The sequence below is a fragment of the Harpia harpyja genome, chromosome 11 (genome assembly GCF_026419915.1).
Source record: "Harpia harpyja isolate bHarHar1 chromosome 11, bHarHar1 primary haplotype, whole genome shotgun sequence".
NCBI lineage: Eukaryota > Metazoa > Chordata > Aves > Accipitriformes > Accipitridae > Harpia > Harpia harpyja.
This window is the reverse complement of record NC_068950.1, coordinates 36,067,885-36,080,893: the sequence shown is the minus strand read 5'-3', so window position 1 is coordinate 36,080,893 and position 13,009 is coordinate 36,067,885. Positions and strand designations below refer to the sequence as shown.

General features: G+C 44.1%; 1 protein-coding gene across 5 annotated transcripts in view; it reads left to right on the top strand.

Annotated features, from left to right (window-relative positions):
• The first annotated feature begins 772 nt into the window (after nucleotides 1-772).
• The window catches only part of EFCAB14 (EF-hand calcium binding domain 14), an 18,831-nt gene continuing 6,594 nt past the window's right edge, over nucleotides 773-13,009 (top strand). Inside the window, exons 1-7 of one of the 5 annotated variants that reach the window (XM_052801953.1) lie at nucleotides 774-1,180; nucleotides 2,077-2,225; nucleotides 5,520-5,665; nucleotides 7,557-7,655; nucleotides 10,463-10,573; nucleotides 11,447-11,569; nucleotides 12,398-12,589. In XM_052801953.1, coding sequence (XP_052657913.1) covers nucleotides 1,005-1,180; nucleotides 2,077-2,225; nucleotides 5,520-5,665; nucleotides 7,557-7,655; nucleotides 10,463-10,573; nucleotides 11,447-11,569; nucleotides 12,398-12,589 — 996 coding nt within the window. In that variant the 5' untranslated portion in view covers nucleotides 774-1,004. Of the gene's footprint in view, nucleotides 1,181-2,076; nucleotides 2,226-5,519; nucleotides 5,666-7,556; nucleotides 7,656-10,462; nucleotides 10,574-11,443; nucleotides 11,570-12,397; nucleotides 12,590-13,009 lie in introns of all 5 variants that reach the window. The other 4 variants (XM_052801952.1, XM_052801956.1, XM_052801955.1 and 1 more) reach the window with 4 other exon arrangements.

Sequence of the window (13,009 nt, the reverse complement as noted above, 5' to 3'; positions counted from 1 at the left end):
TACCCGCTGCCGGCGGGGACGGGGGCGGAGGAGGGAGGGAAGGAGCCCTCAGCCCGTGCCGGCGGCAGAGCTGCGGAGGGCGGGCAGCACGCCCTGCATCGCCGGGCTGAGCGGGACCCTTCCCCGGCAACCCAGCGGGGGGCTGCGCCGAGCTGCCCCGGCACAGCTCCGGGGGGGTGTTCGCACCCCCCCCCCCAAACGCCGGCCGCTGGCCTGTGCGCTGTCACCGGGGGAAAACGGCAAAGGCCGGGCGCGATCGGGGCTTTTAGGGAAGGAAAAGCAAACGAACAAAAAGAGCCTGGCTGAGTGAGGGTGCGTAACAACCATCCCACCGGGCGCGGAGAGCCGGCATTTGGGAATATCGCTCCTTTGCATGGAGTTCTTTGGGATTTGGCGCGGCTTTGTGGCAGGCAGAGGGCAGGCAGCTGCCAGGCAACTCGGCTTCCCTGCCACCGTTCTCTCCGGGAGCAAGGGCCTCCGCCGAGCCTGGTGGGCGAGGGGACGGAGGGTAACCGCGGCGGGGGGGCACCGGCCGGGCCGCGCCCCTCCGCTCGGCCGCTTCTAGCCGCCCCCTTCACCGCCCGTCCCACCCGCCGGGGGCGGGACTCGAACCCGCGGACCCTCCGCGCCTTCCCCGGCCCCCGTGGAGGGCGCGCCTGGGCCTTTAAGCCCCGAGCGGGGCGGCCCCGCGACGCCCAATGGGAGCGCGGCTTGCTGGCAGGTGGAGGGGCCGGGCCGCGGCGGGGCCGGGAGCAGCCATGGCGCGGGCGGGGCGGGCGGCGGCGGCAGCAGCGGGGCCGGGCGTGCCGCCGCGGGGCCGGCGGGGGAGCAGCGGCCGCGGCCCCGCGGAGCGCCTGTAGCCGCGGCCGGGCCGCAGGCTGGCGAGCCGGGGCGCGCTGGCGGCGGCAGCGGCGGCGGAGGAGGAGGAGGAGGAGGAGGAGGAGGGGGGAGGCGGGAGCCAGCCGCCGGCCGCGCCGCCGCTGCTGCTGCCGCCCCACAAGAGGATGAAGAAGCGGAAGGAGCTGAACGCCCTCATCGGCCTGGCCGCCGACGGCCGCAGGAAGAAGCCCGCCAAGAAGGGCTCGGGCCACCGGCTGCTGCGCACCGAGCCGCCCGCCTCCGACTCCGAGTCCAGCTCCGAGGAGGACGAGTTCGCCGGGGCGCGGGGCCGTTGCGGCAAGTGAGTCCCCGGGGCTGCCGCTGAGGCCCCGGCCCGGTCCTACGCGCCCGCCTGGGGCTCTGGCCCCGGCCCCGGGCCTGCCGCGGCGGGAGCCCCTCGCCTCAGCGCCGGTCTCCGGCGGGTCAGCTTCGGGGCTGGGGGGGTTGGGGGGCGCTGGGGGCTGCCAGGACAGACCTGGAGCCGCCCTGAGTGCGTCTGGCCCAACAGGTCGCCTGGCTGGGGGTAGAAGTGGATCTGAACCGCCCTCTGGCTTTCTTCTTACTGGTTTTTCTGTTCCGTGCTCACTGCGACTGAAGTCCTTAGAGCCGCTCGGGGTCACTTGCTTGAAACGTTGAGCACGTTTATCCGTCTGTGTTCGGCGCAGCACAATCCTGTGTCTGCGAGCTGACGCAGGCTGGTCTTCTTGTGGACGTGATGTGCTTTTTGCCAGTAAATAAACTTTTCAGTTAGGTAACAGCGTTATTAATGGGCCTCAAAGAATAACTAGAAGTAGGCACGTCACAGAGAAACTTAGGCTTTGGCAGTTTAGGATAATCTAGAAGTATTTGTCATAACATTATGGTAATATCCTTTCTTGAAGCCTGCCTTCCCAGCTATCAAGCAGATGTTCCTAACATAAGTTTATGCGAGCAGAGCAGGAAATTTTAGTAAGGGAAACCTGACAGCTGCTCTTAAATATGCTAGATGTGCCTCCTGAGGATAAACTGAACAGAGAGTAATAGCCCTGATCTCACTGTAGAGCCTTATTTATTCTTGGAAGAGCTCTTGGTTAGCTCTTGTCAGCCAAAGCATGTACTGTTCTGGCGCTGTCCCTTACTTTTATAGAACAGCATTTAAAATAAAATTTTTCTGGGCACTGTTGAATATTCACAATCCGTTATGTTTGTTTTATCCAGGGGAGACTATCTACGATGCTGCAAATTCTGTTACCCATTATGTGCGTTTGTCATTCTTGCCGCTTGTGTGGTAGCATGCGTTGGCTTAGTCTGGATGCAGGTGGCTCTCAAGGAGGATCTGGATGCAATAAAGGAGAAGTTTCGAACTAGTAAGTATAAACGTAACTACGCTATTTCACGTTTGCTTTGGGCAGTATGAAGAGCTTTAGTTGCCTACCAGCTTATTCAAAGTCTGAAAGTACTGAATAGAAAAACTGCCCCTAAACTGAAGAGTCCTGTGTGCCAAAACCACTTGGAGGCTGGGTGAATCTAAGGCAAATGTTACATGTTCTTGCCTGCTCCATACCTTCTGAGGAGCAGGGACACTGGATTAGGTGGGCCTGTAGTTGCTTGTACGTACATTTCTAAAATGTATGTACCACCTGACTTTGGTCTTGGGAGTGCTCTTTTCCAAAGGAAGCCCCTATTTAAAAAGAAAAAGTTCTAATATGTAAAACAGTCTAGGGGATTTTGATGCATCCCTTAAAAAAATTAATGGAAAACAATCTTCTTGTTTTGAGCTCTTTTAAAAACCTCTAATGTTTGCTGTGGTGTTACTGCAATTTGAATATTGTTTCGGTATTACATTGTTTTCTTCGTGTTGGTGTGGAGTTACATCATGTTTAATACTTTGAAGTATGGAGTTAACATGAAGCATTTTGCTTGTAGGTCTCAGGTTTTCCCTGTCCATCTAGGATTTCAATATTATAACTTCCGTAGTGCTGAGGTATAACAAATGGTGAGATTTGCGTGTAATGTATGCTCTCGGTTCTCTATACCTCACCTCTGGACACAAGATATGTTTTGGTGCCTTATTTTAGTAGTGTTTAAAATCCTGTATATTGAAAAAGGCAAGGATAATCTGAGGATCTGTGTGAATGGAGCAGAAGAGAGTGAAGCTTAAGCATTCAGGTAGTCTCTAGCTGCTTCAGGAGAGCTAGGTAGTTACGTTTTGCCTGAGGCGCACTGCTGTTGAGTGTGGGTTTTGTCCCATAGCTTTGGTCTTCATCTTAGGATTTTTGTGCCCGGGACATGAAGATGACCTTAAAAATAAGGCTGGTGAAATCAGTTCAAAAATTAGCAGGCTGCTAGAGCTGGAGGTAAGCAGAGGGCTTGATTTGCTTGTGGTAAAAGAGGTATTGAGGAAATGTGCGTACAAATTCTTTGCTGTTGGTGTTTAGGGCTTCCTGTTCAGGCATGTAACTCTGCTGTGAGGCGGGGAGTCCTCTGCCAAGGTGGAACCTGCTGGCTGGCTGGGAGCGAGAGAAAGTGTTGTTGATAGATGTGCTTTTATATTAACTGATACTGAACTCTGAAAGTCAGCCATAACTGGTGTCCACTAGTTATGGAGGATACTTTCAGTTACAGGCGCTGCTTTGTAGCTGTGAGTGTACTGAACAGCTCAGGAGTAGCTGTTCCTGTGTTCTGGCTAAGCTGACTGCTGCTCTTCATGTACTGGTCTGCTTTAAGTATCTACTGGCAGTAAAAGTTTTGCACAATGATAACATTTGTTGGCTTGGGTGTAGTTAAGTTTCATCATTCCTGTTCTACATAGACCTCTTTGTTAAAGCAGTTGTTTTCTCTGAGCTTACTGTCTGGCAATTACAGATGTGCTTGTTTTCTCCTTAATAGCTCTGATATAAAAACCATGCATTTAATACTTCGTCTAGTGATAAAATAGTCTCAGATTTCCTTGCCACTGTAATAGCATGCCTAGAAGCTGGATGGGAGCCTCGTAATGAGGCACAGCGTTGAAAACAACAACAAAAAAAGCAGACAGCAAGAATAACCTGGTTCTAAAAGGTAACATTGTGCTTTGGTGAGGTGGGTGGGTGGAGAAACAAAGGCATGGAATCCGTCTGTCCTACAGCAATTTTGCCGAAAACCAAACCTTCTTCCTCTGAATCTTCATCCAGATTTTTTTTCCCCATAAGAGCAGATTCCCATGGCAGTATTTGTTTGTTAATGTTCTGCCATCCTTTGAACAGACTGAGTATAGTATGAGTGCTTTTTAAAAGTAAGACACCTTTGCATCTAGTATGTTTGGGATAGAGGGAGGTCATTGTGGTGTTTCCCTTCGGTTGTTAGTAATGATGCTAAGAATGCTCATAGTACTTAACCTTCCTAGCACTGCAAAAAACCCTTAAGTGGGGTCTCGCTGTACACAGTGAGAGTGGCAAAACAAAATAATTTGTCTGCAAGAGCCTCTGAAACATCAGATTCAGTGTGAACTGTTTGTGTCAAATGGACAATTAGCTCTCGGTCTGTTTTGGCTAAAATACACCTTTTGAGGTCTTACTGAACCAAAAGTGCTGTTTGGATCTTGGGTGATCAATGCAGGCTCCTCTGTACCTAGAAATGACTTTTAGGACTTGCTTCAAGAAAAGCGAAGTGGGTTTTTGAAGATGCATGGCTTTCCAGCTGTGTGTATTGGGGCAAGCACTCCACAGGCATGAAGCGTTCCTGAAGGTTTCCCCTTTTGACCAGATGGGTCACCCATGGAAATTTGTTCTGGGAGCTGCCAGCAGCGTACCACGTAGATCCCACTGTTCTTCAAGTCTGGTCTGAATGATGGCAGTTTGTTGTGGAGCAATCTGGTGCTGTGTTACAGGGTGGAGGTGCAGGTTTTGGAGAACTCTGTCGTCTCCATCTCAAAACCTTTGTTTATTTGTTTCCCAGACCTAGGGATTTAGGATTGCCTAATAGTGCTTGCAGCTAAACAGCTTAGTCACTGCAGACCTGGAAGAGCTGCATTTCTGAGGCTCACTTGAATTGGTTTGAGCTGCATGTTTCCCCCTTTCTGTAGTATTAATTGCAGTAAAAACTGACTTTATTTCCAAGGGCCTTGTTTACTGATTTGTTTACCAACAGATGTTAGTGTGTAAGCTTATACATTTTCTTCAGTTGTCTTTCTGTCACACGGAACAACTGTAATCATGTTAATCTCTTTGGAATTCACTTCATCGTCAGCAACCCCTTTGCAGTCTTGAAAAGGGCACTGAGGTTCATTTCACATACCTCCTTTGCCCTGGCAGTTCTTATTCACAGTCCCATTACTATTTCATGTTCCTCTGTGAAAGTAATGCAAAATAACTGCACTAAATAAAGACCTGCTGCGGCTTAGCCAGAATGACAGTACTATTGCAAAGTGTTAAATTTAGTACGGTCTCTCTGGGTTCTCTCTGCAGGCATTAGTCCTCTTAAAACAAAAAAGAGCTGTCATTCTGAACAAACGCTTAATTCTGAATTGGCAATAAAGCCATATGTAGAAACTGTTACTGCCTTCTTTCACTGCTGTAGATGTTGCTGCTTGTAATTTGTTTTCTGCCTTTCAATGTTGTTTACCCAGACTTTTGGGTTTTTTTAAAACAAATGTAATTCTTTTTTCTTTTTTTTTTTTTTAGTGGAATCTAATCAGAAGACATCATTCCAAGAAATTCCTAAACTGAATGAAGATTTGGTGCAGAAGCAAAAGCAACTAGAACAAATTGAGACTGGAGAACTGGGGCTAAATAAAATTTGGATAAATATCACAGAGATCAATAAACAGGTGAGAGGGATCAGTGCTTGGTTTTGAAAAATAATAAAATATTCCGTTCAAATTTATTTTCACAGAAATTAATTTCAAGTGCAGTGCTGAGCTTTTAGCTAAGGACTTCTGTGACCATATGCTAAACTTTTATTTTTAAAGTTAAAATGGAATATAAGCCTCATTATTAAACAAGCAAAAAAAGTTTGAGGATCTGGTTCGACTGGAGAGTGATGGCAAAGAGGAGAAATTACGCAACTGGTGGAAAGACTTCAGGCAGAACTTGAAAGAGCCTGAGAACTGTGCAGTTCTTAATTTTCCTGCCAAATAATTGTGATGCTTATGATGAGAGATTTGAAATTTCAAATTTCTGAGAGTGTCTGCAAACGTTTCATAAGCACGAGAAGTTACCTGAATCAGTACGAGTTCATGTTGCTACAAATGAAGTACTGGTATCTTGTGAATATAAAATCTGCTAATACACGCTCGGAATCTGAGCTGGTGTAAATCTTAGCTCTGTTTATGCGGCTAGAACTAAGCCACTTAACAGAAAGCTGTTTCCTCAGCTGCTGTATTAACTCAGGCTTCAAACAAAGCATCCAGCAAGGCTGTTATTGAAATTCTTGCCTCTGAGGGTAAAAGTTCAGAGCTGCTCACATTTAGTGGTTTCAAGAGGTGTGTGTGGGGAATGCTCCCTGACACTGGTGCTTTGGGTTTAATTTTTAAGAGTACTGAGGTGCCTGCTCAGATTGGTTTTTCTTCAGTCCCATGCAGTGGTTAATTGCTTAATGAGGGACGTAAATATGTTTGAAAATTTGACTTGCTTTCTTTAGCATCTGACAGTATGCATATTCCACTGATATTTAGGTGCTTCATTAAACTTTTAAAATGCTGTCATCTGCACCTGGATGTTAAAGATACTTGCACATGGTTCTTGCAGGCCCTCAAGTTACTGCAGGGTCTGGTTACAGTCTGAGCCAACTCTTCTGGGAATCAAAATTTAGTTACTGGGTTTTTTCTATGAATTGTTGGGATGTGCTGCTGGGAGTTATTTCAGCCAATATTCACAGCTGTGGAACCAGAGACTTTGCACTCCAGCTGATCAACATTGGCCTAATGTAAAATTAGGATCTTGCCCATTTCCTCAGCTTGCGAAACAACTTTTTTTTTTTTATAACCAGAAGAAAGTGGGTTTTATCTGCTCTACTTTTGTGTTGTCAAATGTGGGAAGAAATTACTTTTCTTTGTTTTGACTACTGATGGCTACAAATTGATCTTAAAGTGATGGTGTTAGCAATTAATGACTAGCATGTAGTTGGAATGAATAAGTAATCTTGAAGACCCATTGAATAACTTGCTGTCTGGGTCAAACAGTTGACAGAAATTGAGCTAACTCGCTGTACCTAGATTGTCGCTCTTCCATTTCTGTAGCAGAAGGTTTGGGTGATACATGCAACTTCTTTGCCTGTCACTCAACTAGAGAAGTTGCATGGTTTTGCTGGGTTTTGCCAGGCAGGTTTGATTGCTAAATACAGAAGTGGATGACTGTTTCTTACACGTAAGGGCTTCTTGCACAATTTTTTAAATCTTTCATGGGCAACAGCCTCTCTCTAAGGGGATGAATGTAAAATGGGCAGAGGCTGCCTTATTGAAAAGGAGGGGCTTCTATAGCTTTCAGTTAAAAAAAAAAAAAACCCAAAACAAAACAACCAACTTCTCTTGCAAGAGGCAGAATATTTTTAACGTAGCCTAGGCAGGATTTCTAAACTAGAGACAGGGATGTTTTGTATGTGTGTACATACGTAATTTTGTCTTGCCTTATGTTTTAATGTTACAAATTAAGTCATAATACTGGGGAAGGTCAGAATCAGGATTATGTTGACTAATTCTAAATATTCCTCTTTGGTTTTAGATATCACTATTAACCTCAACAGTAAATCATCTCAAAAACAACATAAAGTCTGCTTCTGATCTGATTTCTCTTCCTCTCACAGTAGAGAAACTTCAGAAGGCAAGTACTGCAAATGTGGCTATTGCTAAATGCATTCTCTGCTGCTAAGCTGCAGCTGGGCTCTTGGGGACAGCAGTGACAACAGGAGTTACCTGAATTGCATGTGAGGAGTATTTGCTTCTCTTGTTTTTAAATTGGACTTCATGTACTTGATATTGTATGGTCCTATGATAAGGTATGGCAGGTAAAAAATTTGAAGGCCTTGTTTGTCCCTTTCTGGAGATGCATTTGTTTGTATTGTGTTGTCACTTCTTTACCTTGGACCTCATCTTTCTGGTTGCTTTCCCTCAGGTTGCTAATCTTAATATCATTTAAGACACTTGCAAAAAGTCTGTCTGCAGTTTTCCAACTCTGCTTGCGAATAGGTGCTTTGTTTAACTTTTTTTTTAATTGGAAAAGAAAATGGATTGTTTTCTGGAAAACTTCCTCATCTTCAGCAGTATATAGTTCTACATCTGGCTCTGCATTTACAGTCTTGAGGCAGGTAGGGGTCTAACTTGGGAGCAGTGGGCCTGGAACGTTAGCATGAGAGCTTTCCTGGTGTTCAGTACACACACAGCAAAACATGAATTGTACTGGGATGGTTTTCTGACAATTGCTTGAAAGATGGGTGACACAAGATTACTTATAAAATGACTTCTGTTAATACAGTGTCTTACTGTGTGCCTTAGCTGAGCATTCTTTACCAAAGAACTGTCCTGTTTATTTTGGTAAAAAGAATGGCTTGTTGAAACTTCCCCGGCTCTTCCATGGCAGTTCTGTTTATTTAGCAATAAACATTTATATTGGGCTAACACCTAATGTCAGTCCAGTCTTCGTAGCTTTTATGGGTTTCCACTTCTCATTTCCTATCCCTACAAAATTAATGTATAATCAACAAGCTAGTCATATGCAAAGCAATTAGTGTGGTTTGGCTGATCAGGCTGACAGGATTTCTTCTTCTGGGAGGAGTACAAAGCTATTTCCTAAGCTTCTAATTTGCTGTTATGAGCATGCTGGATTTGCACTGTGTCATATCAGAAGTAAGTCTTAAGGCAGTACCTAGTCTGGAACCTGCACTTACTTTATTTTTATATATATATGTATATCACACATATAATACAGAAAAACCTCGTTGTCATCTTTCTGCCTTTGGTACTGTCAGGACAAAGTGTTAGTGTCAACAGGTTTCAGCTTGCAGTGATCTGCTGAACAGCAAGGCTTTTTCATGTTGAAATAAGTCCATCCTTGGTCACATTTCATGAAAATCAAAGATCTTGGGAACTTTTGAGTTCTTTCCAGTCTCTGCTGTTGAGTCTAAGTAAGGTGTTAGATGTGGCATCTGTTTCCACTGCTCTCTTGATGCCATCTTGCTTGCATTTATGTTTTAGAAGGTTGATATAATAAAAACAGACCTGGAATCCTTCCAGGACGTATATTGCGAGGTGTTGAGTATAGAAAAACTATTTGGAGGTTTAAATACAATAGTTTTAATGGTTTGTAAGTGTCATGCTAATGGAAGGCAATAGGTTTCAAGACTTGAACTTCTTTTTGACCTCTCTGTGCATGCTGCACTACCTCCTGTCACACAGGAGAACTTCAGTGGCTGTAGGTGGGTAGCCTGGCTTTTGATAGCCCTGGTGAAAAATCTTATGCTCAATTGTCCTTTGCGTCAAGCTGTCTTTGGAATTACCTGCCTTTCTTGGAGGAAACCATCTAGCAGCAGTCCTGGCTAACCAGGGAGGTCCCAGTTGACTGGAGGTTAGCAAATGTGATGCCCATCTACAAGGAGGGCTGGGAGGAGGATCTGGGGAACTACAGGCCTGTCAGTCTGACCTCAGTGGTGGGGAAGGGTATGGAGCAGATCATCTTGAGTGCCCTCGCATGGCACGTACAGGACAACAAGGTGATCAGGCCCAGCCAGCATGGGTTTACGAAAGGCAGGTCCTGCTTGACTAACCTGATCTCCTTCTATGACAAGGGTCGTAGGAAAAGGGGATTTTTAGATGGGTTCTGTTTGTTTTAATGATCCAAGAAAGTATTTAAAATGGAATGAGAAGCATAGGGGCATGCTCTGTCTCATTACTGTAACTTCCACTAGTGTTTGTGCATGTCCTAGCTAACAGCCTGACTCTAGGTGCTATGCTGTCAGCTGCTAAAACACCAGTGCAGCTTTACAGAATAGTTACTTTCTAAAGTTAGAGTTGGGCGTGAAGACAAGGGAAGGATGAGACGGGAGTAGTCAGAAGCAAAGGTAGCTGTCAGAGCGTGCTGACTGTACCTGCAGAATTCACAGAGGTTTTCCTGATGCTTCAGAACTATCCTTTCATTTTAAAAAATGCAATGCTTTCTTGAAGATCTGCAACCTTTGGCAGACTAGTTTTGCTGCGTGTGATGTGTCTGATGGGTAGCCCTGAAAGACAATTAAGGCAGGCTAAATCAATGATGTCAGCATCCTTGTATTCAATACAAATACTCCATGTAGAGAGAGGAGGTAAGATGTCTTCATGTCAGGATTTTTTTTTTTTTTATTAATGCCAGAACACTTGTATTGTTTTGGGAGTGGGAGCAGCAAACGTGTAATTTTGGTTATCTAGCTTAAGTTGTCGTAGTGTAGAGTGTGTCTTTGTTTATTGGCCTGGAGATGCGATGGGTATAATTCGCAGTTTTGTCTGCAAAGAAAGTTCTGAATACTTCAAATTCATGTGCATATTTTTGTGGCAGGTTGCCTGTAGTTTCACTAACAAAACACTGTGTTGAGCAGATTGAAACTTTGGGACAGTGCAGTTTGAGGAAGGCTGAGATTTTTGTCATCTTCTTTATTCCAGACTGTAGCAAACATAGGTAGCACGCTTACCAGTGTTTCTCATGATGTTGAAAATATACAGACAGCTATTGAAGAGTACAAGAAATCCATAGAAATACTCCAGAATGATGTGGTAAGAAAATGTACTGGTTTAACATTGCGTTTTAACAGTTACCTGCCTAATATGAAGCAAGTTTAAGAACTGTGTGGAGTTCTGCCTTATGTCTTCAAAATACTTTTGAAGTTTCAGTAGGTGCTGGTTGGTACATTAATGAGCTAATCTTCTAATCCCTGTGTGGCACCTCCTATATGGTACCAAGTATGTATTTCTCTGGAGCCAGAATTGTTGGTGCCTGCTACACTGCAGAGTTTTGCTTCCTACTACACAGATGTGGAGCCTTGGGAATCTCTGCTTCTGTGTGATGCAGGGTACTGCTTATGGTAGCTGTCAGCACTGTCTTAGGATTGGGGATGGTGGAAGCATTGAGATAGTTTGTTTGTTGAATTAAGGATGCATATAAGGATGAAATTACTGGCCATCTTTACCAGAAACTACTCACTGTATTTATACTGACCTCTCACTTGGGGTTAACAAACTGAGCCAATAATTAAAGTTTTTCAGCTAAACTGCAATATAGCATTACTTTAATAGGAATACTTGCAGGTAAAATTTAGATTAGACACATTATAAAACTTGATTCAGCCAGTGGGTGCTACGCAAACATTGCAGATATGGCAGTGTGTATGGTAGCAGTGAAATGTGTATCACAATACTTCATTAAAGGGAGGAGCGCTAATTACGAGGGTTTAATTAAAATAAATTTGGACCTTAGGTGTTTGAAGGAGAAAACTCTGTATTAGCCTAGTTAAAATACTGCATGCCCAACAGACATGAGTGACTATAGTTGTTGCAAAACATCCTTGGCTACAGCCTGCCAGTTATTAAAAGCTTAGTATTTTTTTACAAGCATTTGGTAACATAATTTTCTGCTTCTTTCCTTAGAAGGAATTAAAACAGATACCTTCACTTCCTTCCACTATTGTGCCACGGACTGAGAGAAATCAGACCGAAAATTGCAAAAAGGTATTTTTCTCCCTTGCACGGGGAATATTGTTACAAGTGTCACTGGTATGTAGCTTTTTTGTGTGTTTTGCAGTACTGTATGGTACAAAAAAAGTATGTTTTTTATCATGACAATACAGATAGCATCCTTCAGAACAAAATACAAGATAATTTTGCTGTGGTTTGTCCCTGCATATGTGCAAACAGGGAAGTACCCTGGTCTGAGAGTACTTTTTTTGTGCTCTAACTGGGTGAGGAGTAAAAAGGCTGAAATGAATATCTAACAAATTATAGGTGTACTTTGCTCATGTAAATGGAAATGAGTTAAAGGCTTTTTATGGAATGGATTTTATGGCAGGTACTTGCCAATCTGATCAAATTTGGGAGTGGCGTGTATTGAGTCACCCTCAATATAATGAGGTGTGGAAAGCAGGGATTCAGCAACCAAAAAAAAAAAAAATAGGATAATTTGTGGGTGTTTAGCTGAATGGGTTGGAATGGAATGACTGCATTTATTTACACTTAATACAGTCGATATCTTCCTCAAAAATGAATCTTGTGTATAAATATCCCTAGTACATGCTTTCTTGGGAAAAATAGTTGGTGTGGTTACTAAGCTTGCCCTGGAAAATTAGATGAATAGGCTTTCTGTGTTTGCTGGCACAGCTGAAGTGATTACATTAGCAACAAAGAGGTTAGTCCTGAGGAAGAATTTCAGTTTCAGACTTTGAAAGCTGGAATAACTTTCTGGAAGCTTCCAGTTGGATGTTTTCAGTGGTGTCAGTGGAGAGCCAGTCTGAAGTCTGCCCAGTTAAATTGGGTCAGTCACCATGTTGTTAATAGCAAGAGCACTGCAGAGGTTGAGTAAACTGACGTGCTGGTTTTATATTTCAGGAAAGCCAGTCACTGCATGCAGCTTTGGAAGAGCTAAATAATACTGTAGTGGTGTACCAAAAGTTGAATGACATCAAGCTTCTAAATGTGGATTCAGCCATTGGTAACCTTAGCCGGAGGGTTATGCTGTTAGAAAACTCTCCCCTTGCTGTGAATAATCTGGACAAAAGAGAGAACTTGTCTACCAATGTGGTAAGTATTTGATGACTAAGGGTGTCTACTCAGGCTAGTAGTTTCAATACTTTGTATATACTACAGATAGAGCTTTTCAAACCTAACTGAGGAAAATGTCAGAATGAAGCTTGAGACACTTAGGATTTAATTTTAAAAGGCTGGAATTTGTTCCATGTTTCTGAACAGGTAACCAATGTTAAGAGTATCTCTGAAGTAGTCATTTCTTCTCTGCAGAATCTACAGAAAAATATCCAAAACACTCTGATGTTTAAGACTTGGGTGACTGCTTAATGGGGCAGGGTTCACAAACCTCTTTAACTAGGTTTTGGGAAGGCACTCTGACATGGATCTGTTAAGACCACTGAGGAGCTAGGTGGGCCTCTGGATTGTTCAGTGGTGCTTAAATGCTAACAAAAAAAAGCTAAAAAAAAAAAATTA